The following is a 24,796-nucleotide window of genomic DNA, read 5'->3' as shown; positions in this document are numbered from 1 at the left end:
AACCAGGTGAGGGTAGCTGATGGGTCTCAGTGAGTTAGGGACTTCCCCTGCACATGACAACAGACCAATAAGTGAGTCCAACGGTCAAGAAGGCAGTTTCTGCATATGCTGTAGAGGGAAGTGAGGGCCAGATGGGGCTCGTCAACCTGGAAAGAATGAAAACTCTGATCCTAAACCTCCCCTACCTTGCGACTACACTCGCTTTGGAGTGAGAAAGGCTTTGGGAGCAAACCCCGAGGAAAAATCTGTACCTGTTGCTTTGTGGGACATCATCAGGAGAAGAAAAGGAGTAAACCCTACACAAATCCAGAGTGGAGTCCTTAAGGTGGTTGGATGGCATTTTGTATGCCTCCTTCTGGCATCTCCTGCTGCCAAGCTGGTGCCAAATGTATTGCTTTCCTTTCCTTTGGACCACATCCATAAGGCCCAGAGGAAGGATCTTATTGTCCGGGCAGCCCAGGATGTCCAGACACACTGCCCAGACTTGCGCCCCAGAGAGAGAGGTTGTTCAATGAATGTGTGTGAAATGGTGCCATTCTTACTTCAAATTTTCAACCCATTGGCTCAGCTATAAATATACATGAACATTGCTATGTGGGTATATAGCGGAGGATACCTAAACTCAGTTAGGGGAGGGTCATTTCCCCAGATAATTTGGTGTGAGGGAGCCTAGGTAGTTGCCATTGCTTCCAGTTGCTTCTAATGTATTCCAAGTTGCCACACGCACATCTGCTAAATGCTGGCCTCAGCTTCACAATTGATTTCTGACCCTTCTCTCCACCCCCCTCCACAGATCACAGCTCAGCCTGGTGTGTCCTTAAATACTTCATTAGGGTGACAGAAGGTGAGGATGTGGTGCTGCCATGCTTGATCGCTAACCCAGAATTGGCAAGCAATGTTACCCTGTGGATGGACTCGCGCAACATCTCCTCTGGGTTCTCTTTCAACGCTCAAGAGGGAATACGTATGCACAGTGTAAACATGAGTGATAAAAACTTCTATAAGTGCCGTGCCCTGGTGCAAGGACGGTGGGTGGATTCAGCAAAAATAGGCCTTATTGTTGAAGGTAGGTTTGCAGTTGCTCTTTCTACAGTTGGCGCCACAACAACAGCAGTGGTGGGGATCAGGGTGGCGTGGGGTATTTCTAAGTTGCTGGTGTAGTTATTCTGATAGCACAGTGCTAAAGGTAAAGGTAAAGGGACCCCTGACCATTAGGTCCAGTCGTGACTGACTCTGGGGTTGCGGCGCTCATCTCGCTTTTATTGGCCAAGGGAGCCGGCGTACAGCTTCCGGGTCATGTGGCCAGCAGGACTAAGCCACTTCTGGCGAACCAGAGCAGCACACGGAAACGCCATTTACCTTCCCGCCGGAGCGGTACCTATTTATCTACTTGCGCTTTGATGTGCTTTTGAACTGCTAGGTTGGCAGGAGCAGGGACCGAGCAACGGGAGCTCACCCAGTTGCGGGGATTCAAACCACTGACCTTCTGATCGGCAAGTCCTAGGCTCTGTGGTTTAACCCACAGCACCACCCGCGTCCCAGCACAGTGCTAGAAGAGTGCTAAAGGTCACCTCTTGTTTCCTTTCACAACAGCTTTGAGTATTGGGTGAGGCTAAACTAGGGAGACTTCAAGGGCACGATGCAACTTTCATGTCTGAGCAAGGATTTTAACATCAATCCCTTCTTGCATCCAGACTCCACATCCTTTTCTTGCTGCATTGCACTGGACCCGTGCTAAAGATGGGAGAAAAAATTGGCTCAGTTCACATTTTAATACGAAATTAGCTAATTTGCATTGTCTGGAACAATGTATGAACCAAAACTTAGCTATCCATCAAAATTGGCACTTAATGCAAACACTGACTAGTGTGTCTGAGCATGCAGCTTTGTGCAACACACAATAAATGCAACAAATTATAAATAGCAATGGTGGCAAACCAACTCCTAGCCAGCAGTGGCAGAACTTCATAGAACAGCATAGCTGCTGCCACATCCGCACCCACTCTGCTTATGCCAGCTGAAGTTGAAGGACACTGCATTTTTGCTTTGCCAGCTCTTGGGCAACAGGGCTGACTTTGAATTCATGGTTTAAAAAAGTGGGTCACACAGTCAAAAAATGATGGCACAAGCTGAAGAAATCTTGACAGATCTGAAAATGCTGCTTGTTACTTCACTTAGACTGTAGCTAATCGGCATACTTCTTTTCTTTTCTTTTTTGCTTGATTTAGCAAGCACCTTATCTGTCACAATTGAAATGAAAGATCATGTGAGACTACGAGGAGAACCTTTCAATATCACCTGCAGAATAAGTTCCCGCTCCTATTCCTATGAGGCAAAGTGGACCTATCCTTCCACTGCAAATGTAAGTGATTTTTAAAAGGTATTTAGTCAGAACTGTCTGATATGGCTGAAACAGCAAAGACCTGGGATAACAGAGAGATTTGGTGGCACGGGCTAATTGATGCACGACTTTAAACTGGATGTCATATGTAGCCCTGCTGATCTGGTCTTTGCTGAGCATGAACCTTGTGAAGGCTTTCTTGAAGGATGGAGTAGGGTTAGCCATGCTAAATGAGGTGGTGGTACACCTTCTACTCAAAAAGCTCTCCCTAGACACAAAAGTGTATGGTCATTATTGCCTAGTTATGAATATTCCCTTTTGTGGTGATTAGGTTCTGGTGCACCTGGAAGAAGCTAGTTATCTAAACCAGAGCTTTCCAAGCTGCGTGTCCTGACACATTAGTGTGTCGGCTGCAGTGTGTTGCACGAATGCTCCCCACACTCCTCCCAGGGCTGGAAAGGGAGCGGGCAGCCCGCCGGTTTGCTAGTAAGACTGACTTACTGTGTCACAAAATGATGCATGTCTATAAAGTGTGTCACCAACATGAAAAGTTTGGCAAGCTCTGATCTAGATCATTTTCAGGCTGGATTCAGACTTAGTCTTTGCACCAAAGTTGCTTTGGCTGCCCTGATTGATCAAGTGCATTGGGAGAAGGGTGTGTGTGTGTGTGTGTGCACGTGCGCGCATATGTGCAATCCTGCTCCACCTCCTTGCTCTCTCAGTAGATGTTGATACCATCAAAACATGCTATCCTCCTGCTAGACCAGCTCTCGGGGTTGGAAGTTGGGGCACAGTATTGCTGTGGTTGTGTTCCTACCTACAAGGCCGAGACAGCAGGAATAGGAAATTTCTGCTCAGCCCCTTGGCAGTTGTGCTGTGGGGTCCTGCAGGGATCCATTCCCCCAGCCCCCGTAATATTTAACAACTGTATGAAACTTTTGGTGTCAGCCATTTGGGGAAGTTGATTTTGCTTGTGCACTTATTTAGGTGAATACTGCCCATAGTTTCATATGCCATTGCCATTCTCTAGGAGCAGTCATAAGCACAAATAAATACCTACTGTGTATATTTACTTTATGATTTAGGTCTAATCCTTTGGGTGATGATGGAGCAACACTGGGTCTAGGATGGGCACTAATGAAATGAGATGAATTAAAGTGAGGATGGTGACAACTAAAACAACGACTTGTCTACAAAATGTGCCATCATTTCTAACTTTCCTGGCTTACAGGTCAACTTGTTTCCAATGGAAGCTTATGATGTGACATCTAGAAAATACTTCACAGACCATACCCTGTCCATTCCAACAGTACGGTTAGAAGACACTGGGGAATATACTTGCTTGGGAACCAATTCCGCAGGAACTACTAATTCTTCAGCCACCCTCCAGGTGATAGGTGAGCAAGTCTTGATGTACACAGCCTGGGAAAATGAACCTTGGGATTCTGCTTTTCCCCACTGAGGTTTCACTGGGAATCAAACTGGGATCCCAATTTAGTAATGGAGCTATCATCCTTCACTTAACACAATGAAAGCAGCAATGCATTAAAATAATTTCATAGAATGTTTCTCAGGGCCTTGAGAAAGTCTTACATCTATTTGATGTCCTAGTCTCTTGATGAAGGAGATGAAGTACAAGGGCAGAAATTAATACGTTTTTCAGGATGCGCAATGTTATAAGGAGAAGAAAGAAGTTTGTTAATGAATTCAGAGAGACACACAGTGGTAGAATCACAACCTCCCCCATCCCTTTTATTTACAATTTCTATTTTCCTTTTAAAATCCTGGTTAATTAATCAATATAACTACTTGTAGCATTTTTCCAGACAAAATGTAGTATATTCTCTGTACCCCCTAAAAACTCATTCTGATCATTCTAAGTTACCCAAGTTTTCGTAAGCAGATTTTTAAAAATTAGACTGCAAAACAGCTGGTTTTTTCCAAGTCTCATATTTCCATTCATTGTTAATCACATCTTCCCCTTCAGCTGCAACCTAATTCTCTGTATTTTTTACTCCATGGATTCTATATTTTCTGCTCCTACCAATTTGTTCCCAGCAGCATTCAAGACATCCGTGATGGATCATACTTATTCACTCATTTGCCACCACCTTTTAAAGTTACTGATATGCCCCACAATAAATCAAATGCTGCAAACTTGTTCATGTCTAATGGGCCCAGTTCTCAACATCATTCACAACCCAGCAGCCCAACAATACAGCTCACCCAGTTTTAATACGAAAACAAACTTCAGTCAAGGGAGGTGTGTGTTGACCCTTCCCTTTATCTGAGCAAAGGTTTCTGATTCCTGCATTGCAGGTGGTTGGACTAGATGACCCTCTGTTTCCCTTCCAACTCTACAATTCTATGACTTTATGATCATTGCACACTTAGTCTGGTGATAATGCACACATTTAAATGAGTGCCTAAGCTGGGCTTTGTTTCAGGAATAATTATAATATAATATAATATAATATAATATAATATAATATAATATAATATAATATAATAATAATTTTATTTGTACCCCGCCCATCTGGCTGGGCTTCCCCAGCCACTCTGGGCGGCTTCCAAAAAAAATATTAAAATACTCTAATACATCAAACATTAAAAGCTTCCCTGAACAGGGCTGCCTTCAGATGTCTTCTAAAAGTCTGGTAGTTGTTGTTCTCTTTGACATCTGGTGGGAGGGCATTCCACAGGGAGGGTGCCACTACTGAGAAGGCCCTCTGCCTGGTTCCCTGTAACTTGGCTTCTCGCAGTGAGGGAACCGCCAGAAGGCCCTCGGTGCTGGACCTCAGTGTCCGGGTAGAACGATGGGGGTGGAGACGCTCCTTCAGGTATACAGGAAGCATTTAAAAAAGGAGCATTTGGGTTAACATGAGAACAATGGATTCAATACAATGGAGTCAATACATAACCCAACATATGTCCCCAAGTTCACTGCTCCCCATCAGATTTGTAGGTGAAACACCACCACAATTTCCTACAGAGAATAACTCTGTCCTTTTGATGTCCTTTTGACTTCAATACTGCAGGCTTAATTCACCTATCTCGAGCTCTCATCCAGGCAGAAGACAAAAGGATGAATCATCATCTTGCCTTTTTGGTCCATCATTTATGCCTTCCTGGACCTATGTGGCCTGGGGAGAGGCATGGCTTAGGGAGAGTCCCAGACAAGGAAGCCTGTAAGACCACATTTAGCCCATGGGCCTATGCTTCTCCATCCCTGCATTAAGCAATTGGAAGGCTTCTCCATCCCTGCATTATGACATTGGAAGGCTTCTGCCTTGCTATGTGGAGGTCCAATTACTGTGATTATTCAAGTTGCCAAATTCCAAGTGGGTATCACAAGGGAAAAACCACACTGATCCTAGTTGTGTCCCAACCTTTTCTCCTAGGAGAAAGGTTTAAAAAACAAATCAAAAAAAGAATTCCTCTGTGCAACATCTTCATTCATTCATTTTCTTTTCAGAGAGTGGCTATGTGCATTTGTCCACCATACAGAACAGAAGCCAAGAGACAAATTTGCACAGCAGCTTGAACCTGCACGTGCTCATTGAGGCTTATCCTAGACCTCACACACAGAGATGGACATACATGAACCCATCAAGGAGCTCCCAGAATTTCACACTCAATATGGAAATGACTTCTGGCAACAACAGGTAAGAAAGAATGTGCCTCCTCTTTTCTAAATGATTTTCCAAACTATAAATTAATTGCACGAGGGATGCACAGAACTCTTCCATTGGCCAAGCTTGCTGGGGCTGATGAGAGTTGTAGCTCTATCATCTCGAGGACCAAAAGTTTCCCACACTTGACCTAAGGTATGATATGAGCAATGCCCTCTTGCTTGCTTCTACACAGACTATTTATGACACCTGTCCATAGATAATGCAAAATTATCTCTGGTCTCTATTTGAGAGTTTTCCATTCTGATTGCTTCTGAAAGGACCCTACCGTGTGCATTTGTTCTTTTTTTGTGAAAGGTACAACAATACGCTCAAACTGAACAGGATGGAGGAAAAGAATGGTGGAATATACACATTTTTTGCAGATAATGGTGAAGCCAACGCATCCATCACCTTCAACATCTCAGTGAAAAGTAAGTGTTCCATCCACCACGGTTCTTCCAATGTTATGTCTGTGTTGAGAAGGAACAGCAGAACATTCAGTCTCAACCAACAAGCTAAAGTGAAGGATGTAGGTGACCTCTCTGCTCTTCCTGTAAGCAAATGTGATGTTCCAAGATAGCTATAACAATAAAATACACCGAAAGGAATTGTGATTGCAGTGATACAACCACATACACTCAAAGCAGCCCCCAAGAATAGATCAAGTGATCGAGAGTGAAGTATAATTGCCAGCAGTAGCCTTTCCTAGTGGGAACTGGAATAATCCACACCAAAAGGAAAATGTTGACTGTGCTTTTGCTTGGATAAAGTGGTGACCAGCTACAGAATAGATTGGCTCCAAAGGCCACATCTGAGACTCTGGTATAGAGTCATGGAATTGTAAAGTTGGAAGGGAACCTGCATTTGTCGAACCCCCTGCAATGCAGGAATCTCAACTGAAGCATCCATGACAGATGATCATCCAACCTCTGCTTAAAAACCTTTCATGGAGGAGAGTCCACTGTCTTCTGAGAGAGTTTGTTCCGCTGTCGAACAGCTCTTACTGTTAGACAGTTTTTCCTGACGTTTAGTCAGAATCTCGTAACTTGAATCTATTGGTTCCTATCCTCCTGGAGCAGAAGAAAACAAGCTTGCTCTCTCTTCCTGGTGGTGGCCCTTTAGATATTTGAAGATGGCTATCATATCTCTTTTCAAGTCTCCTCTCAGTCTCCTCAGTATACCAACTTCCTCAACTGTTCCACTTAAGGCTTGTTTTCCAGACTCTTTTATCATCTTGGTCTGCACATGTTCCTGCTTGTTAATATCCTTCTCAGATTGTGGTGCCAGGTTTGGTCTGGCCAAAATAAAACCAGGAATGTATTATAAGTACACTGCATAAGCAGGGCTGGGGTGGGATTGTAAATGTTAGAAGGTTCTATTACTTCCCTTGCTCTGGACACTATACTTCTGCTGACACAGCCTAGAATAGCATTTTTGTTTTGTTTTGTTACTGCATCACACTGTTAACGCATGTTAAGCTTGTGGTCTACTAAGACCTCTAGATCCTTTCCCCATGTACTACTGGCAAGCCAGGTGTGTCCCCTACATTATATTTGTGCAGCTGGTTATTCTTGCCTAATTTTAAAACCTCACACATTACCCTTACATGTTACCCACTTTCCCATACGCCAGGTTTCACTAGATATTATTTCATGATGCAATTTCTCATGTTGCCTATGTTAAGCATGGGGTGGAAAATGAAGACTGCATGTGCATCATACATTTAAAGCGCCCCCCTCCAAGAATCCTGGGAATGGTAGTTTAGGTAAAAAGATAAAGGACCCCTGGATGGTTAAGTCCAGTTGCATTGGACTATGGGGTGTGGCACTCATCTCCACTTTCAGACTGAGGGAGCTGGCATTTGTCCGCAGACAGCTTTTCCAGGTCATGTGTAGGTATACAAATGGCTGCTATACCTAACAGCTCTTTTACCTTTGCTATTCAGCTCCCCCTACAGCTAAACTGATGGACAACAGCTCCGGCAGCCTTTGGTGCGAAGCCAGTGGTTATCCTGCTCCACACATTGAGTGGTATAAATTGCCTCGCAATCTTCATCCAGACAGGTGAGATAAGTTATAGCATTCCCTACAGTTTCCAGAAGTAACACTACTGAGTTCACTAGGGAAGTTTTTAATCTTTGATCTTTTATTGTGTTTTTAAAAATCCTGTTGGAAGCTGCCCAGAGTGGCTGGGAAGGCTCTCCCAGATGGGTACTGATCCTAAGGTCAAAGGCCTGGCAGTCCAGTGAATTTACCTGAACACAGCTCAATCCTTCATAGAGCAGAATTTAGAAGCTGATAAATAAAGTAACAGATGAAGCAGACAAAATTCTATGAGCATATTAATATCTCCATCATCTTTGGCTGTCCGGCAGATGTGACCAAGGTGGAATGCTGCTTATGAAAGACACCAGCCCAGAGATAACGCATGAAATTCCCTTCGGAAGAGTGACATCGAAGAGCACCCTCAAAATTGATGAGATGCTGGACAACGTGACATACTGCTGCCTAGCAGTGAATAACATGGGGAATGGATCCAGTTTCGGTCCATTGGTTCGATACATAGGTGAGACAAATCTGAGCATCTTGTTTTACCTTTCAGCTCACCAAATCCTGGTTGTGGCTGCATTTACGCTAATATAAAGGGGGCTCCTATGTGATTCTGTCCCTTGAGGGTGGCCTGGCACCAGCATTGTACATTGTTTGGCCCCAGGCCTTTCCCCTCTGACAGGCATTTCAAGTTCCTCTGGAACAGATGGCTGAATTTGCTGTTTGATAATTCCACTGTTTTAATTTAATGTGCTTTGTCATTTTTAAACTGTATTCTTGTTATCTGTCCTGAGATCATCTATATTGAAGCATGGGAAAGAAATTACATAAAGAAACAAGCAAACAAACAAATGTCAGAAATGTTGTGCAAGTGTGCGCACCTATACACCCATACACACTCATTCTGCCCGAGCTGGAGCAAGCCACAGGACTTTGGATATGGCAGTGGTTCTGCTGCCCCTTTTTCACTCTGCTGCTCCTAGTCAGGGAGTGGGATTGCTCTGTAAATTGGCTTTGCTATCACTGGGTATCTGTGCCTTTGTTTTATATAGCAAAGCAGGGAGGAAGCCAGGTATCGCTCTTGCTCTACTGTTATGTTTGATCTGATAGCATGGTTCTCATGAATGTTCAGGAATGACTGATGCACTACAAACTTTTATTTTCTTTCCCTCCCACAGCATCTGAACCCCTGAAGGAATTCCCCAAACCAATTCTTATTGCATGTGCTGGGACGATGTTTTTCCTGCTTCTGTGTATCATCATCCTATTCTACAAGTATAAACAGGTCAGATGGGTGTTCATGGTCTGTGTGGAAAGAAAAGTAGACAGGGAAGAGGTCCAGAGGTTGAATGCAGCTCAACTGCTGTAACTCTTCATGTCTAAAATGGCTCTCTCTCAAAATGCGGTACAGGAGAAGACCCTGCTGAGGGAAAGATTTTTTAAACCTTAGTGTCATAGTGGCATAAAAATAATCCAAGCTAAATTGTGAAGGGGCATATTGACCCAATTAAACGAAACTACAGCCTTCAAACCCACCCAAATTTAACAAAACCACATCCTTAATCAAACTGGGACTGTATGCCATGTGTTTGATTTTAGTATGGAGGCCTCATTTAGTAAAATTCATGGGCCTCTTCAAACTTATAACAGTCACAACATCTATGGAGAAGGCTGCTGGGAGTTTAGCAGGCCAATCCTATGTATGTCTAGTTGACATTTAAGACCCACTAAATTCAGTGAGACTTATTTTCCAGATAATATGTTGAAGTGCTAAAATGCTATTGAACAATGCTTTTCTGATGCATGGATAATTTTTCCTTGCAGAAACCAAAGTACCAAGTCCGTTGGAAGATCATTGAGGCCTGTGAGGGAAACAATTACACTTTTATTGATCCCACCCAGCTTCCTTACAATGAGAAGTGGGAATTTCCCAGAAACAACCTGCAATTTGGTGAGGAGCAATCCTTGTACACTTGCTCTGGTAGTAGTAAGTCATTCTGTTTATCTACATTTGTGGAAGGTCCAAATTATTAAACTGATACACAGCAGTTGCATAATACTATCCTGCTTATATGAAGGACTGCACAATTTCCCCCCTCATCATAATTCTTGGGATTTTGCAGAATGAGCAAAATGGCATCCCATAGCAGCTACTGACTCAATGGAAAAGGTCTCAATGAAAAGATCAGAAAAATCAGAAGCGGAGAAATCAGGGCTACAAATAACAAAGAAATGACATTGAACTGTGCAAGGCACAGAAACTGCTCCTGTTGTTGACTGCAAACCTTCTCATAGCCTGCTGTGGCTTATTGAACTTTAGGAGATATTACTTGTCTGCTCTCAAGGATATGTGCATGTGGGACAGGCAGGGACACACGCACACACAATGATCACTGAATCAGTATTAAAAATCCTCCTCCTGATTCTGTTATGCTTCTAAACACCATGTTTGCTTTCATAGGAAAGACCCTTGGAGCTGGAGCTTTTGGAAAGGTGGTTGAGGCCACTGCTTTTGGACTTGGGAAGGAAGATTCTGTCCTGAAGGTGGCTGTGAAAATGCTTAAATGTAAGTGCTGGTTAAAGCAGTTCTTCGCCAGTGCTCACTAGCTAATAATCATTCTAAAGACCTGCAAATTGAAAACCAGCTCCAGCATTGGAATAAATTGGGGGTGATATAAGTAAGGAGCAAGAAGCAAGTCCTTCTCTATTTGTATACTTATATTTAAGTACTGAACATACTGATCCTAGGTGACTAGCTGGGATGGGGGGGTATCAATTCAATGTGCATTTATAGGTGAACTTAACCTAATACATACTTTATGAAGCAATGTGAAACACAGCCACTTTTTGAAGTGTGCACGTATCTTAATTTCGCAATGTAGTTCTCCAGCCAAGTAATGTACACAAAAGTGATTATATTCTATGTATATGCATATAAATGCATATATTAATGAAAACAACATACAAAAATGCATTATATTATGGAAACCTGCCTTGCAAAAGAAGAGTATACATTAGGCAAAGTTGCTTTTGAAAAATGTGTGTACAACAGGAGAAATTTGCACAAAAACGCTGTGCATTTTCACAAGAACCTGCATAAGAGTTTGCATACAACTTGTTTCATTTCTGGTTTCAGCAACAGCACATACTGATGAGCAAGAAGCCCTCATGTCAGAACTGAAGATCATGAGCCATTTAGGTCACCATGACAACATCGTCAACCTGCTGGGAGCATGTACACATGGAGGTAAGAAGCAGTCCCTGGCGCCACTACAGTCCCCTCCATTCTCGTTCCTATGGTTTCATTCTTTTCAGCAACATTTCCCCATAATGGAAGAGTCATAGATTTTCAAGTCAGTATCACAATCATGACAAGAATAAACATTTCTGCTTTGAGAATGCTGGCTATTAAGACCTTAAGGGTTACAATACACCCTGTAGGAAATTAGAAGTGGCCTGAATTTACAGGAACTATATTTAGTTGGGGTGGAGTGGCGGGAGGTAGACCTCATTTCACAATAGGTGTGCTATTCTCACTTTTTAATCTGCCATCATAGTGCTGCTTCAGACTACTTTCTCTTCGTCCTATTTCACCTGTTTCTGGTTTCATACCTGTCATTCCAACACCTGAGAGTGGAACTACACAGTCAGCAAAATCATGATATGTAGTTTTTGCTATACTGTACCACTTTGGCTTGCAGGTAGAGGAACACATGCTTGAATTTTCCTGCTATAAAAGAATTTCAAAGAGATTTTTAAAGCAAAAAAACCATGCATGTCAGAGTTTTACATGAAGCTTCTCCAGGTGGCTTTCTATCTACAGGGAATCATTTTACACGAACAGAGCATTCAATTCCCCCTTCCCTCTCTGAAATGGTGCTGTCCAGCAAGAACCATGTCACGTGATTCTACTGATTACATAACTTGCCTTTGAGAGCAAAACTACACTTTACATTCCAGTTAGGAATTACTTTCCCCTGCTTGGTTTTCTGTTGTTGTTTTTTAAGCCCAGGTCAGTCTTGATAAACCACAATCCAGTCACAATCTGACTGCAGGAAAAGCAAGAGATAGTGTTGCTTAGCCCTTTCTCTTGTGAGACCTTTCTGCTCATAATTCCTTCATCCAAGATGTTTGTCTACCTGCAGAAAAAAAAGGCAGCTTGAATAGGTAATTTTGAGTGGTAAAGAAATCTGGAGGGAATGGGCTGATGCACATCCTGCTTTGCGTTAAAAACAATGTGGAAGCCCTGTGTGGCACTGCTACAAAAACCAACATCCTTTAAACTGAAATAGTTAGTGTTGATTAGTCAGACTAAGTTGCTACCTAGCAGAAACAGAGTACAATGATGCCATTTTCTGATCAGGTTTATTTTTTTCTCTTTCAGGCCCTGTATTTGTCATCACTGAGTATTGTCCTTATGGGGACTTGCTGAATTTCCTGCGAAAGAAAGCAGAGTGTCTCATAATCCAGGATTTAACATTTGAGTCTTCTCTTGATAGCATGGCAGCAGACTATAAAAATATGTACCTTGGGAAGAAATACGTCCGGAGGTAAGAATCCAAACCAGTACAGATTCAACAGAGGGCTAAAACCCAACAGAATTAGGGCAAATTTCCAACCTAGCATACCTTTACAATACAGTCCTCATCTGAGAAGTCAATGAGAGCAAGAGTAATTTTGCTAAGCTTTCATGACTGGGATTTGTACACAAGGTAATTAGCTCATGTTTCATATAGTGTGAGAGATAGTGGCTACATGATCTGAGCACTTCATTCTAGGAACCAGACGAAATGGCCAAGGGCCTCACATGTTTCTGTCCAATGGAATGGCCTACTCTATCTTTAAAAGGGCTTTGTGGCATGAAGGAAGTTGACCAGAAGCTTTATTTACAGATGGGAAGAGCTGGTACCCACATTCTTCAGCACCTTCCATCCCACATACGACTGCTCTCCCTTCTTGAAATGCCACAACACACATTTATATTTCTTGAGATAAGCTCAAGAAATATAGTGTTTCTTGGAAAGAGGCAAAGGGATTGATGCCTCGTGCCAGGATGCCTGCCAATCATTCTTATTTTTCGCTTACATTCATGGGCTTTGTCCCACCCTAAACAAATTCCTCACACACTTACACCATTTCAAATAATGACATACTTAATATTATTAGCAATGTGTTAATATGCGATGAAGTCCCTACAGCATTTTTTAAAGGACACTGAGAAAGCATTTGATAGAGTTGAGAAGCCCCATTTGAAGTTTTTAATAGATTGGGGGGGGCAGTTTGTTATACGACTTTAAAGTTTTAATGCTGCATCTAAAGCTAAGTTTATGATGATAGCCAGCATCAATTGGACTGGAACTTAAAATTACAGATTTGCACCTTTAGCGCTCCTCCATTATCTACATGATCTCTTATTCAGGATGCTAGATTTGATGCAGAGATTAGATTGTTAATCATTTTTTTCTTTTTCTGTTTCCATTGATGCAGTGACAGTGGAATCGGTACCCAGTGTTTGGACAGTTATTTGGAAATGAAACCAGTAACAGCATCAGGCTCTATGCCACCAAACGGTAAATAAGCAAGGAATGATGCTTTCAATTATTATTTCCAGAGGAGGTAGTTCCTGCTGCTGAGGTTTTCAGTTTTTGCCAGTATTTTTATATGATGGTTTGTTTATTACATCAAAATAATAATAATAACAGAAGTGAGCTCAATGTAGCATCTCCTTTCTTTTCACAATAGCCCTTACAGGTTGGACTGAGAGATGTATAAAAATATCTGCTGACAGCATCCAACATTGGCACGTTTGTGTTCCCTGTGTTCATTGCATCCTAAACTAGACTTTGATTGTCCACTATTACAGCTGCCTGAATGTGCGTAGTTTTCAGGATCACGACCCTTACAGCAACATATTGTGCCAAAATTCAAATAAATTAGCCAGAATGTGAATTATTATGGGGAACTACATTTTTAGATATGCAGCTTTTCATTAATCACCATGAAATCCTGTAAGGGCAGATTCTAATTTTATTTATTAAATTTGCGATTCTAAATGCAGAATTTGAACACCAATTAACAGAATGATACATTGCTTTTTGTAACTGGAACTCAGCTCCCATGTACAAAGATCACATGAGCAGCATTGCTAAGCGCATCTATGTGTATAAAATAGGAATTGCAGCTCTTGCATGGAAAATAAATGCAAACAAATGCTCAGTCCATTCATATTTCCCACTTCAGTATATTCTGCAACCACAACTACATACATTATTACACAGGTTAGCATCATAAATGACATGTGCATAAATTTTGTACTGAACAAATTAGTCCTATTAGTTGTAGGGACTGGGAACAGCTTGCACATATAATCCAATTGTATTGAACAAATAGAACTGGGCCACTAATTCTCTTCCTACTAGCAGACTTCCAGTTCAATCATAGTCAAAAGCAAGCTCATCCGAGTTCAGTGGGACTTAAATCTTGGGAAAGTGTTACAACCTTCATTGTACACTGGAAGGTTCAAATTCAAGTGATTGCTCTTTCCTTTCTCAAGATGCTTAACTGTTAACCATGGTTCCGTGTTATTGTTCCCATTTCTAGACTTCATTCATCTCCCTATATTGGAGATATGGTTCAGTTAGCTTGAACATTGACTTCATCCTGTGGTAGAGTTGCCTTTGGTTGATTACCATGAGTTTTCCCCATTCCAGGGAGGAGCTCAGTGTCAGGAGAGGACATGGACGGCCATCCTCTCGACCTGTATGACTTGCTGCATTTCTCCAACCAGGTGGCCCAAGGAATGGCTTTTCTTGCTTCAAAAAACGTAAGTGCACGCTCCCCTGAACATAGTTCTCTTTAGAAAATGTTTTCAGGATCAGTTATGCAGAAACCAAGGCGTCATTTTCCATTACTATGCAGGAAACTGACTTGCATACCAAACAAAAGGCCTTGGCCCAACTTTTACTCTACATATGTGCAGCAGTTGGAACCCCACCCTGCTCTGTACATAAGTATATCCTGCATGCTACCCTTGAATAATGAACGCATAGCGCTGAAGCCTGAAAGAAACAAAAGAACTAAGGCTTAGTTCTCAGTGAGGTGATAAGCCTATGTCAAGGCTGTACCATTTCATACCGTTGGTAGGGGTTCACATGATTGAATGTTTCTCTATTAAAATAAATCCCATATAACGCCCACCCACTGACTAAAAAACCACCAACTTACTAGTATGGCAGGGAGAAGGCTAAGTTCCCTTTCCCCCAGCAGCTAGTTTTCTGTGTGGAAGGTTGTTGTGAACATGGAGGAACATTCAAATGTGTGAGGTAGCCTGAAGTGTTTCTTATCTTAGATTAAGAACCTGCTTTTGTACAGGAGAAATTTATTATTACAGCATCCTAAATATATTATTATTATTTTGCATTTTTAATGAATTCCATATCAAACAAAACTTAAAACTAAAATGATGCGAACAGAAGAGGATCCCTAAAGTAAATAAGTGGCATTGTTAACATAGCGAAGAATTATTCCTTAACTGACTTCCCATCCCCTTTCCATGATTCCTCTTATCTCCTCTTTTTCTTGCATCGTCTTGGTTCACCCAATCACAACTACTTTTGTAAACTTAGGTTATTTCTTACACTGCTGGAAATCTTACCATTCTGCTAAGCCGATTGTTTGATTATAATACTTTTCCATATAGGCAATTAACAGTATCCAGTCCTCCTTAAATACTTATGGCTTTTGATAGAAAGGAATCCAGGTGTATGTGTATATCTCCCTATATGGTGAGGAACCATTTCTCTGCCCAGGGCTGATTTCTCATGGGGATCATCTGTCAGAAGGGAAAGATGGGGCACTCCTTCCCCTTTGATTTCCCCTCCTTGCCCCTTGCATGAAATTAGGGGAGGGAATTGGTGCTTCCTACCCCAATCTGTACCTGTGTATACATATGGATGCTGTACAATAACATGAACTCTATTTTTCATCTTGTGCAGTTCCCTCTTCTCCAACCAGCAGAAGTATTACCATTTTTAAACATATTTTCCTATCTGAATGTTCACATTTGTTTAGTGGTTTGAGCCCAAAGCTATAGATTTACAAGATTTAGGGTGTTCTTTATGCCTCCCATTCCAGGAATAAGGAACTGAAAGTGACGGTTGGGGCTTCTGACCCACCATGTTATAAATATAATTAGTGAGCGCAATCTCCCTGGCTGCTCATCACAGCACAGATTGCACTGTGCCGCAGACACAGGCTTCCACAAAAGGGTACCTCCCTACCTTTTAAGCTTGTACAGCAAGGAAATTGTGTAAGAGCTATAGACTCCATATGTGGCATTCTATAGGTTGAAAAGGTTTTACAACCATTACAAAATTAATGCTGTTGGAGTGTTTAACCTTGACATTACAGGAAAGGGAAACATGGGCTATAATTATCCAATTACTTGGATGCCCTGAGCACTAAGACTGTTTTAACCTAAATCAATGCAAATGATTATCAAGGCTGATTCAGGCATGACTACTTCTGTAGTGGCTTAATGAAATGGTTAGTTTTGTCATGTGCTCTATTCTTCGTGGAGGTGGCAGCACAGTCTCACAACCATCTTTTACATGCTGTGTCCAAAGTACAGTGTCTTCCTACCTGTATCACCAATGGCTGGAAGCTCATACTAACTACTGGAGTTCCATAGGGGACCAGTGGAGTGAGAATAAGAAAGCCAAAACAAATGCTCTAGCCCACCTGTCTCCAAGCCTTGAGATATTTTTGGCAACAGCTCCCATCAGCCCTGGCTGTTGACTATGCTGGCTAGAGCTTATGGAAGTTGTAGATCAAAACCTCTGGACAACGTGAAAGCAACTGTAGCCTGTAGTCTCATTAATCCAGCCCGGATGTCTGCATTGTGCTGCTGGTCACCAGGAGGAACAGGCACAAGCACAAACTGGGTTGAGTCATGCTCAACCTGTATTTCTGTATGGCCATATGTTGAAATAAGTCAGGAAGATCAAGAAAAACTGATAGGCCATTTCTCACCCTTGCTATCTGTTTAATCTAGTGCATCCACAGAGATTTGGCAGCAAGAAATGTGCTAGTGGCTGATGGACGAGTGGCCAAGATCTGCGACTTTGGCCTGGCCAGAGACATCATGAATGATACCAACTATGTTGTTAAAGGCAATGTAAGTAATGGGGATGGCAAAATGTGCACTGGGTACACAGGAAACTGATTTACAGTCAGACCATTTATTCCTCTATTGCTGACAGTAGCTTTCTGGGGTTTTGAACACTGATCTCTTCTACCCTCACGTGGAAATGTTGGGGTCACAAACATGGGAAATTTTTGAGTGTGTGTGTTCTTTGTCAGCGAGAAAAATGCTGCTGCATGTAAATTCTGGCAGAGGCTACTGAGCAAAATCTGGTGGAAAGAAGTGGCACAATATCTGTATATCACAGGCTGTTTCCTCTCTAAATAAAATATTTTTTAATTCCAGGCTCGCCTGCCAGTGAAGTGGATGGCACCCGAGAGCATCTTTGAATGTGTCTACACAGTACAGAGTGATGTGTGGTCTTACGGCATCCTTCTCTGGGAGATATTCTCCCTAGGTAGGCAATGATGCGTTTGTCCATCCCCAATTTTCTGTATGGAAAGGCTTTAGATCAGAATTGGGGCTTGGGAGAAAGCATAATTTGAAAATTGGGTCACTACTGACTGTAGAGCTGATTCTTCAACGCCATACATTGCCATAAGAAACCTCAGGCCTTTGGAGAAAAGTCATACTAGACTACTTAGAAGTTTGGCTGGCACCAGAAATTGGGGGATGACCTCAGGTACTTAACAGGGCCGAGATCCATAGAGAGCCAATGCCACCATCTTGGCTTTCACTTGATATAGGGTCTGCCCTAGTCAGAGGCACTACATGCTACAGTACTTCTGACTTTTGCAGCAGAGTACTAAAATTGCTTCAATAACCCAAAGGCCTATAGAGTTACACACCTACTCCCCCAACTTTTCCTCCCTATTCACCAGTCATTGCTTCCTGCCAACCTAGCAGTTTGAAAGCACATCAAAGTGCAAGTAGATAAATAGATACCACTCCGGCGGGAAGGTAAACGGCGTTTCCATGCGCTGCTCTGGTTCGCCAGAAGTGGCTTGGTCATGCTTCCTTGGCCAGCTTCCTTGGCCAATAAAGCGAGATGAGCACCACAACCCCAGAGTCGGCCACGACTGGACCTAATGGTCAGAGGTCCCTTTACCTTTACCAAAATGGCTTCGATAATCCAAAGGCCTCTAGAGTTACACACCTACTAACCCAACTTTTTCTCCCTCTTCACCAGCCTTTGCTTCGGTGCTCCCACACAGTTAGGGAGTTCACGTAGCATTATCTTCAGCCTCTTAGATATTGACCTAAGAATCAGGAGCCAGTCCTGTAGGAAAGCAACATGAGAACAGCATGGTGACCGTAGAGTGTTGTGCTTCTTCTTATCACTATAGGCAGGAGCCCTTATCCTGGCATGAAAGTGAACAGCAAGTTTTACAGCCTGGTAAAACAAGGATACCATATGGGCAGACCTGAGTTTGCACCAGAGGATATGTAAGTAAACGGATTTCAGAAATCTCCACTGTAACTGTGTGACACACACAAGCATTACAAGGAAGCGACGGACGTTCGTTCCAGAGTGTCACTGACATTTTCTGTGATGAGCATACTGCATGTTGCTGCTGTAATTCCACCAAGGTGTTTCAGATGCATTTCACAGCTCACGAAGTTGTGTTCAGTGACAGGCCAAGATTTAGGCACTTTAGTAACAAACATGCTTCAGCCACATGAGAACTGCTTACCTGTGACAGGATTGCATGCACTGGCAGAATGTCAGAAGTTACCCAACCATGTGGGCAGGACTCCTTCAAGCGCTCCTCTTAAGGCTTAAGTTTCCAGAACCTTGATTAGGTTGCTTGCCCTTCTCTGCACACATTCCAGCTTGTCAACATCCTTCTTAAATTGTGGTGCCCAGAATTGGGCACAGTATTCCAGGTGTGGTCTGCCCAAGGCAGAATAGAGTGGTAATATTGCTTCCATTGATCTGAACAATATACTTCTGTTGTTGAATCCTAGAATAGCATTAGCTTTTTTTGCTGCTACATCACACTGTTGACTCATGTTAAGCTTGTTAATCACAGCATCCTTTTCTAAATGCTCACAGACAAACAGTTGAATTATTTGTTCTCTGGTATCGATGTCCAGCTCACCGATCAGTAGTCACCTGGGCCTTCCTCCCCCCCCCCCTTTTGAAGATGGGGACAACATTTGCCCACCTCCAATCTGTAGGGACCTCACCTGTTCTCCAAGAATTCTCAAAGATAATAGATAAAGGCTCTGAAATTACATCCTCAAACTCCTTTAGCAGCCTTGGATTCAGTTCATCAGGCCCTGGAGATTTGAAGTGATTTAAAGTAGTGAGGTGTTTCCTTAATACCTCTTTTCCTATCTTGGGCAGCAGCTCCCTCCTGACAACATTTATTCTGTTGTCACCAAGTCAGGCATCATTATAGGATCTGCATTTAGCCCTTGGGAATGATCACAGACTTGTAATTATTTCAGTTGCTTTTACACAGAATACCACAAGTTGCTGCTGAATGGGTAATATGCAGATTCCTTCCCCCCCCCCCTCCAATCCAGGTACAACATCATGACTGCATGCTGGAACATGGAGCCCACTCAGCGGCCAACCTTCAGTCAGATTTCCACTTTCCTTCAGAAGCAACTGGATACCAGTAAGGAACAGGTGAGATGCTAAAATTACTAGTAAAAAAGCAAGGTGAAGGTGGTTCATACCTGAATGATCTGTATCTTTAGTAATTGTGTCTTTCCTTATATTTTCACATAAATGCATTTGTATTATGTCGGGTAGAAACTGCACCCCTCTAAAAATATTCTGGGATTTCTCATACTACTTCATTATTTGCAGAACGTTTGTTACCCCTCCCCCCTTCCCCTCAAGGAACAGATTGCACTATATAAATTACACTGGCACAATATAATCCAATTCCCACCCAGATTAGATTTAACCCATTGACCTAATTGGTCAGGGATAAGGATCTTGTGATCCTCCATTAATTGCTGGACTACCACTCCCAGTATCCCTGAGCATTGGCCATATTGGAGTCCAGCAACATCTGGAGAGCTGCAAGCTACCCTTCTCAGATCTAGCCATCCTACACAGTCATATAATCATAGAGTTGGGACCACATGGGTAATCTAATCCACATGGGTAGTCTAAACCTTTCGCCCCACAACCCTGAGATTGAAAGTCTCATGCTCTGCTGACTGAGCTATCCCAGCAGGATGTCAATACTGGCATCAAATAGCAGAACAGGGGTGAGGAATAGGATGCAGCCAGAAGACCACGTCCAGAAGAAGTGGCCCAGCCCCTCTGAGTGACTCTGTGGCAGGGCCACCCATTTGTGAGTCCCTTTACATCTTATGTCAGGGGACTGAAACTTCAGGCCACTGCTGCAAAGGAAGTTTCTCCCTTTCACTTGTGGCTTGCTGGGCGGTTGGGGTTGGGGAAGTTTCCTGCAAGTCCAGGAAAAGTGGGCACGCCAACCTCAGACGTCTGCCAGGTCTAATCAGGTCTGTGAGAGAGGTTCCCCACCTCCGTAGCAGAGTTCCCACATTGCTGAACATACACTAAAATGGCACTTGTCGCTGGCAAAATCAAAAGGGGATTAATGCCATGTTCAGGTGTTTGGAAACCATGATAATACATGAGAAGCTGTAGAGAGCAGCTGTCTCTCAGTGACCATTGCAGTCACCTTCCAAGTCATGGACAGCAACTTTGTGAAGTGGGGGGGGGGTCCTTCCTTCATGGAGGGCTTCCCACACATTTTTAAAGCCTGATTTCCCAGAGTAAAATGCATGGGGCCCAGGAGGCTCCCTGCTCCACAAGGTTACCCTCCATGAGTCTTAAGGTGACTGGAACAGTGACAGGGAGGTAGAGCCTAGCACACTCACCTCCTTAGTTGTTAACAGGCTTTCCAAATGGCTGAAGAGGGATCAAGAGGCATCAAATTGTTTAGGAGCTTGTTTTATTTATTTTAAATGCTGTATTTCTCTGAATGCAATTGTTAAGAAGGCTTTCTCTTCAGATTATATACTCCAGGCACTAAAGTTTGTGGTTCTCCCCCCCCCCCTTGCTTTGAAGGGTTACACCAACTTACCAGCCAGCACAGAAGAAGACAGCGGATGTGAGCCTTCCAGCTATTGTGAAGATGAATCTTGTGACACTGGAGAGAGCATCCAACCCCTTCTGAACAGCAACAATTACCAGTTCTGTTAAAGGGTATACAACTGCACCCTACTTCTTGGTTTGATTTCAACTGAAATGTAGTTCTCACACAGCCATCCCTCTGGGAGCATTTCATACCAGAAAGCCTGATGTAACTGGTGGGCTGTAGCCTTGCACTGCCCTGGCAGCAGACTTCAAGACATGAAGCATTGCCTGCCATTACACATCTCCCCCCCCCCCCCCAGTTACTTGCAACTGGTTTCCAATTTTTATCGAGCTTAGCTTAGAGCATGCAGGAATCTTGGGCAGAATCATCGTATAAAGTCAGCAGATTGCCATAGCCTACTAAGCACCAGTCTTCATATAAGTGTGCTTGTAAGAGTGAGAGAGTGGGGAATGTGGACTTTAAAAACAAGTTTTCTATATATCTTGTGTACCTTTCACTGCTCATCTATCAGTATATGAGTTTAAAATGGACTCCTTTCCCTATCTTGACTTCTTCCTGGGAAGGAATACCACCTTGATAAGATTAGTCCAAAGGAAATGGACAGATCCTATCCAATTTGACTCTGGCTCAGGGATTTTGCAATGGTCAGGGTGGGAAAAGAATCATAACCATTCCCCATCTGTGAAGTCACATCACAAGAGGGGAAATGACCTCAGCTGGAAGAAAGGTTCTCTCTATTTTGCCACAGATAATAACTCCAAACAAGAAAGTAACAACAACTCTTTCTCTCACTTAGGACTACCACTGTACCATGTGCTAATTGAGCAAACAAAAAATTAAGTATTAAACTGTGATTTTTAGTAGTATAGCCAATCTATTAGCAAAGCTTTAGATTTAAAACACATTACTAATGAGTGACTTACAGTGCAGTTCTATACATGTCTATGCAGCTGTAATCAAGTTCAATGGGGCTTACTCCCAGGTAAGTTGATACAGGATTGCAACCTCTCTTGCTCAACTGATTTAAATGACTTTTTGTTTTGGAGACATCAATATGTGAAAATTTAGTGCTGTGACCCTAAACTCGATTAAGCTTTCGGTAGGGATCAGCGTGTTCAGCATGGGTGACCTTGCCTACAAAGATGAGGTTGTAAATGTTATGTCATTCCCAAATATGAAGGGACTGCCACCGAGCTGTTGAGGATCTCCCTCCCCATTTATAAACCAACCAACCCAAAACATAAGCAACTGCCTCACTGGAAAGTTCTGAGAACTTGTCCACACACACCCCAAAGTCATTAACATTCCCACTACCACCTTCAGGGGCCAGGTGGTGTCACAAAAAAGGGAGGGCATTTTGGCCAAGCCTTAGTCAATATAGTTTAATACTGGGCCCAGAGATAATTGCAGCCATCATTGTAGCTGAAAGTTTGATCACTTAACCAGTTTTTATAGTTTTTAGAAACTGGTAATTTTTATTTGACAATTTTTGGTTAATGGAGAGAAAACACACAAGGCTTAATTCATTCTTACTTGGCAATTCAAATGAAACAAGAAGCCAAAAGGAGCAAGAAGCTAGGGAATGTACTACATTAGGAATAATTTGCAACAGTATTAGAAAGCAAGTTATTAAATGTGATAGCAAGCATTGAAATAATAGAAACAATGTGAATGGCTTGGAATGGAACAGATCAACAAGACAGGAAATGACCTAGAATAGTACCTAAAGTCCCACTGATTTTAATGTGAGAGTTAAGAAATTGTGAAATGTTCTCCTTTAGGAAAGACTGGGTTTTGTTAGCGACTGGAACGTACTAGTAGCTCATGAAGTCCCTACATTTACTACAGTAAACACAAATCACCATTGCTGGAGGCTTTGTCCTTAGGGACAAACAATATTAGTAAAATTAGAGAAAATAGAAAACAAAGCAAAATTAGAGCTCTCCAATCTTTGCATCTAAAACTTTGTCTGAGTTTCTAACATCATATATATAAAGGGCATTGCAGCAATAGAAAGTAACGTTTATTGAGGCAAACACGCAGCTCGACTGGTTGTAATCAATTTTATTTTTCTGAATTTTATCACTCTTTGGCATTGTTGCTCTGTAGTTTATAACACTGAGATTTTATTGCATTTGTGTTAATATGTAAGCTGCCCTGGGCGTTTTACACTGCAAGGTGGCATTAATGTGCTAAAATGAATTGTTGCAATGTATTAGTTTTTGGGTTACAAACGGGTAAGCAAATCTCAGGCAATTTTATATTAAGACTACTGACGTTTGATATTTTCTCTGAAATATGAAAAAAAAATATTGTTAACCTGCTGCAGAATAGATGGGCAGTCTCATCTGAAGTATCTAACTCACATTCTCAACTAAGTCAACTGTAGCAAATGTGAATTTGTACTGCTTGCGTACACAAATGACAACTGTTTTATGTATTATTTGTTATTTTTACATACACTGCAGTTTTAAAAACCAAAACTAGAAAGCAGCAGCTTCATAATGGTTTTCATAATATTTTGCAAGCCACTGATTTGAGTTTTGTGTAAAGGTTACTAGCTTTGCTAAGCAGCTATCTTTGAAGCCTGGTGTAAATGAAAAAGGAGCATCTCTTACTGGATAAGAACTAGCCAGACAGTTTTCCAGCACAAACTACCACCATTCAGTTGCTGCAAGATCGCTTTTAAATAGTTAACTGCTATGTGTTGAGTTTCCAAATGAAACCATTCTTCCAAGTACATAAATCAGTATGTTCACATTTAACTGCCATTCAAAATAAAACAATTTGATTAAGCAAAGTAATTAGAACTCTTTAGCTGTTTACTTTTTTCCTAGGAGACAATTGAGCATTACCTAAAGCATTGAGCTTTAGGTAACATGTCCCCTTGCTGATACCATCCAATTAGAACTATATTCTCTTCTCTCTGGTGTCCAATTAAACTGTTCTCTCTTCTTATTGGACATCAACTACAAAGAAGGATGCTCTCTCTTTCTTTTTCAAGTTTCCCAGCTACAAAATGGTAGGAGGGCCGAAGCAGACAACATGGGGGACAGTGAAGAGAAACTTGGACTATGTCAGCACTGAAAATCTGCCCTGAAGGTGATTCAAGAAATTCCTCTGGTGCTCTGGTAGGTCTCTGAATGCCGTGTAGGAACCTCAGAGCTAGAGTTTCAGATCAGGACTGCAGTGACCCAGTTTAAAAACTTCATCTCGGCCATGAAGCTCACATGGGTGACCTTGAGCCAGCCACTCATTCATCCATCCTAGCCTACCTCTTAAGAGTTATTGTGAAAATAAAATGGGCATGGCAAAAGAACCATCCATGCCACCTTGAGCTGCTTGTAGGCAAGGTGGGGCATAAATGTAATAGTAGTAATTCATGTGTTTCCCCCCTGATAACCTATGCCCCACCCTCGTAACTAAGTTGATAAAGGATCATTATATAGCTTCTGCAATGTTCTACACATCTCAATACTCAGTTTCATCAGATGTTTGAAATT

General features: G+C 42.3%; 1 protein-coding gene across 1 annotated transcript in view; it reads left to right on the top strand.

The window, feature by feature from the left end:
* The window catches only part of CSF1R (colony stimulating factor 1 receptor), a 33,942-nt gene extending 9,845 nt beyond the window's left edge, over positions 1 to 24,097 (top strand). Inside the window, exons 4-22 of the mRNA XM_083488032.1 lie at positions 794 to 1,066; positions 2,229 to 2,362; positions 3,573 to 3,738; positions 5,817 to 6,006; positions 6,331 to 6,446; positions 7,961 to 8,078; positions 8,390 to 8,580; positions 9,242 to 9,348; positions 9,888 to 10,014; positions 10,525 to 10,629; positions 11,200 to 11,310; positions 12,448 to 12,613; positions 13,551 to 13,633; positions 14,774 to 14,886; positions 17,116 to 17,238; positions 17,551 to 17,662; positions 18,552 to 18,651; positions 19,738 to 19,843; positions 21,263 to 24,097. Coding sequence (XP_083344158.1) covers positions 794 to 1,066; positions 2,229 to 2,362; positions 3,573 to 3,738; positions 5,817 to 6,006; positions 6,331 to 6,446; positions 7,961 to 8,078; positions 8,390 to 8,580; positions 9,242 to 9,348; positions 9,888 to 10,014; positions 10,525 to 10,629; positions 11,200 to 11,310; positions 12,448 to 12,613; positions 13,551 to 13,633; positions 14,774 to 14,886; positions 17,116 to 17,238; positions 17,551 to 17,662; positions 18,552 to 18,651; positions 19,738 to 19,843; positions 21,263 to 21,397 — 2,576 coding nt within the window. The 3' untranslated portion in view covers positions 21,398 to 24,097. The remainder of the gene's footprint in view (positions 1 to 793; positions 1,067 to 2,228; positions 2,363 to 3,572; positions 3,739 to 5,816; positions 6,007 to 6,330; positions 6,447 to 7,960; positions 8,079 to 8,389; positions 8,581 to 9,241; positions 9,349 to 9,887; positions 10,015 to 10,524; positions 10,630 to 11,199; positions 11,311 to 12,447; positions 12,614 to 13,550; positions 13,634 to 14,773; positions 14,887 to 17,115; positions 17,239 to 17,550; positions 17,663 to 18,551; positions 18,652 to 19,737; positions 19,844 to 21,262) is intronic.
* The last annotated feature ends 699 nt before the right edge of the window (positions 24,098 to 24,796 follow it).

Source organism: Podarcis liolepis (assembly GCF_965112155.1).
Source record: "Podarcis liolepis genome assembly, chromosome: 2".
NCBI lineage: Eukaryota > Metazoa > Chordata > Lepidosauria > Squamata > Lacertidae > Podarcis > Podarcis liolepis.
This window is presented reverse-complemented; position numbering and strand designations above follow the sequence as displayed.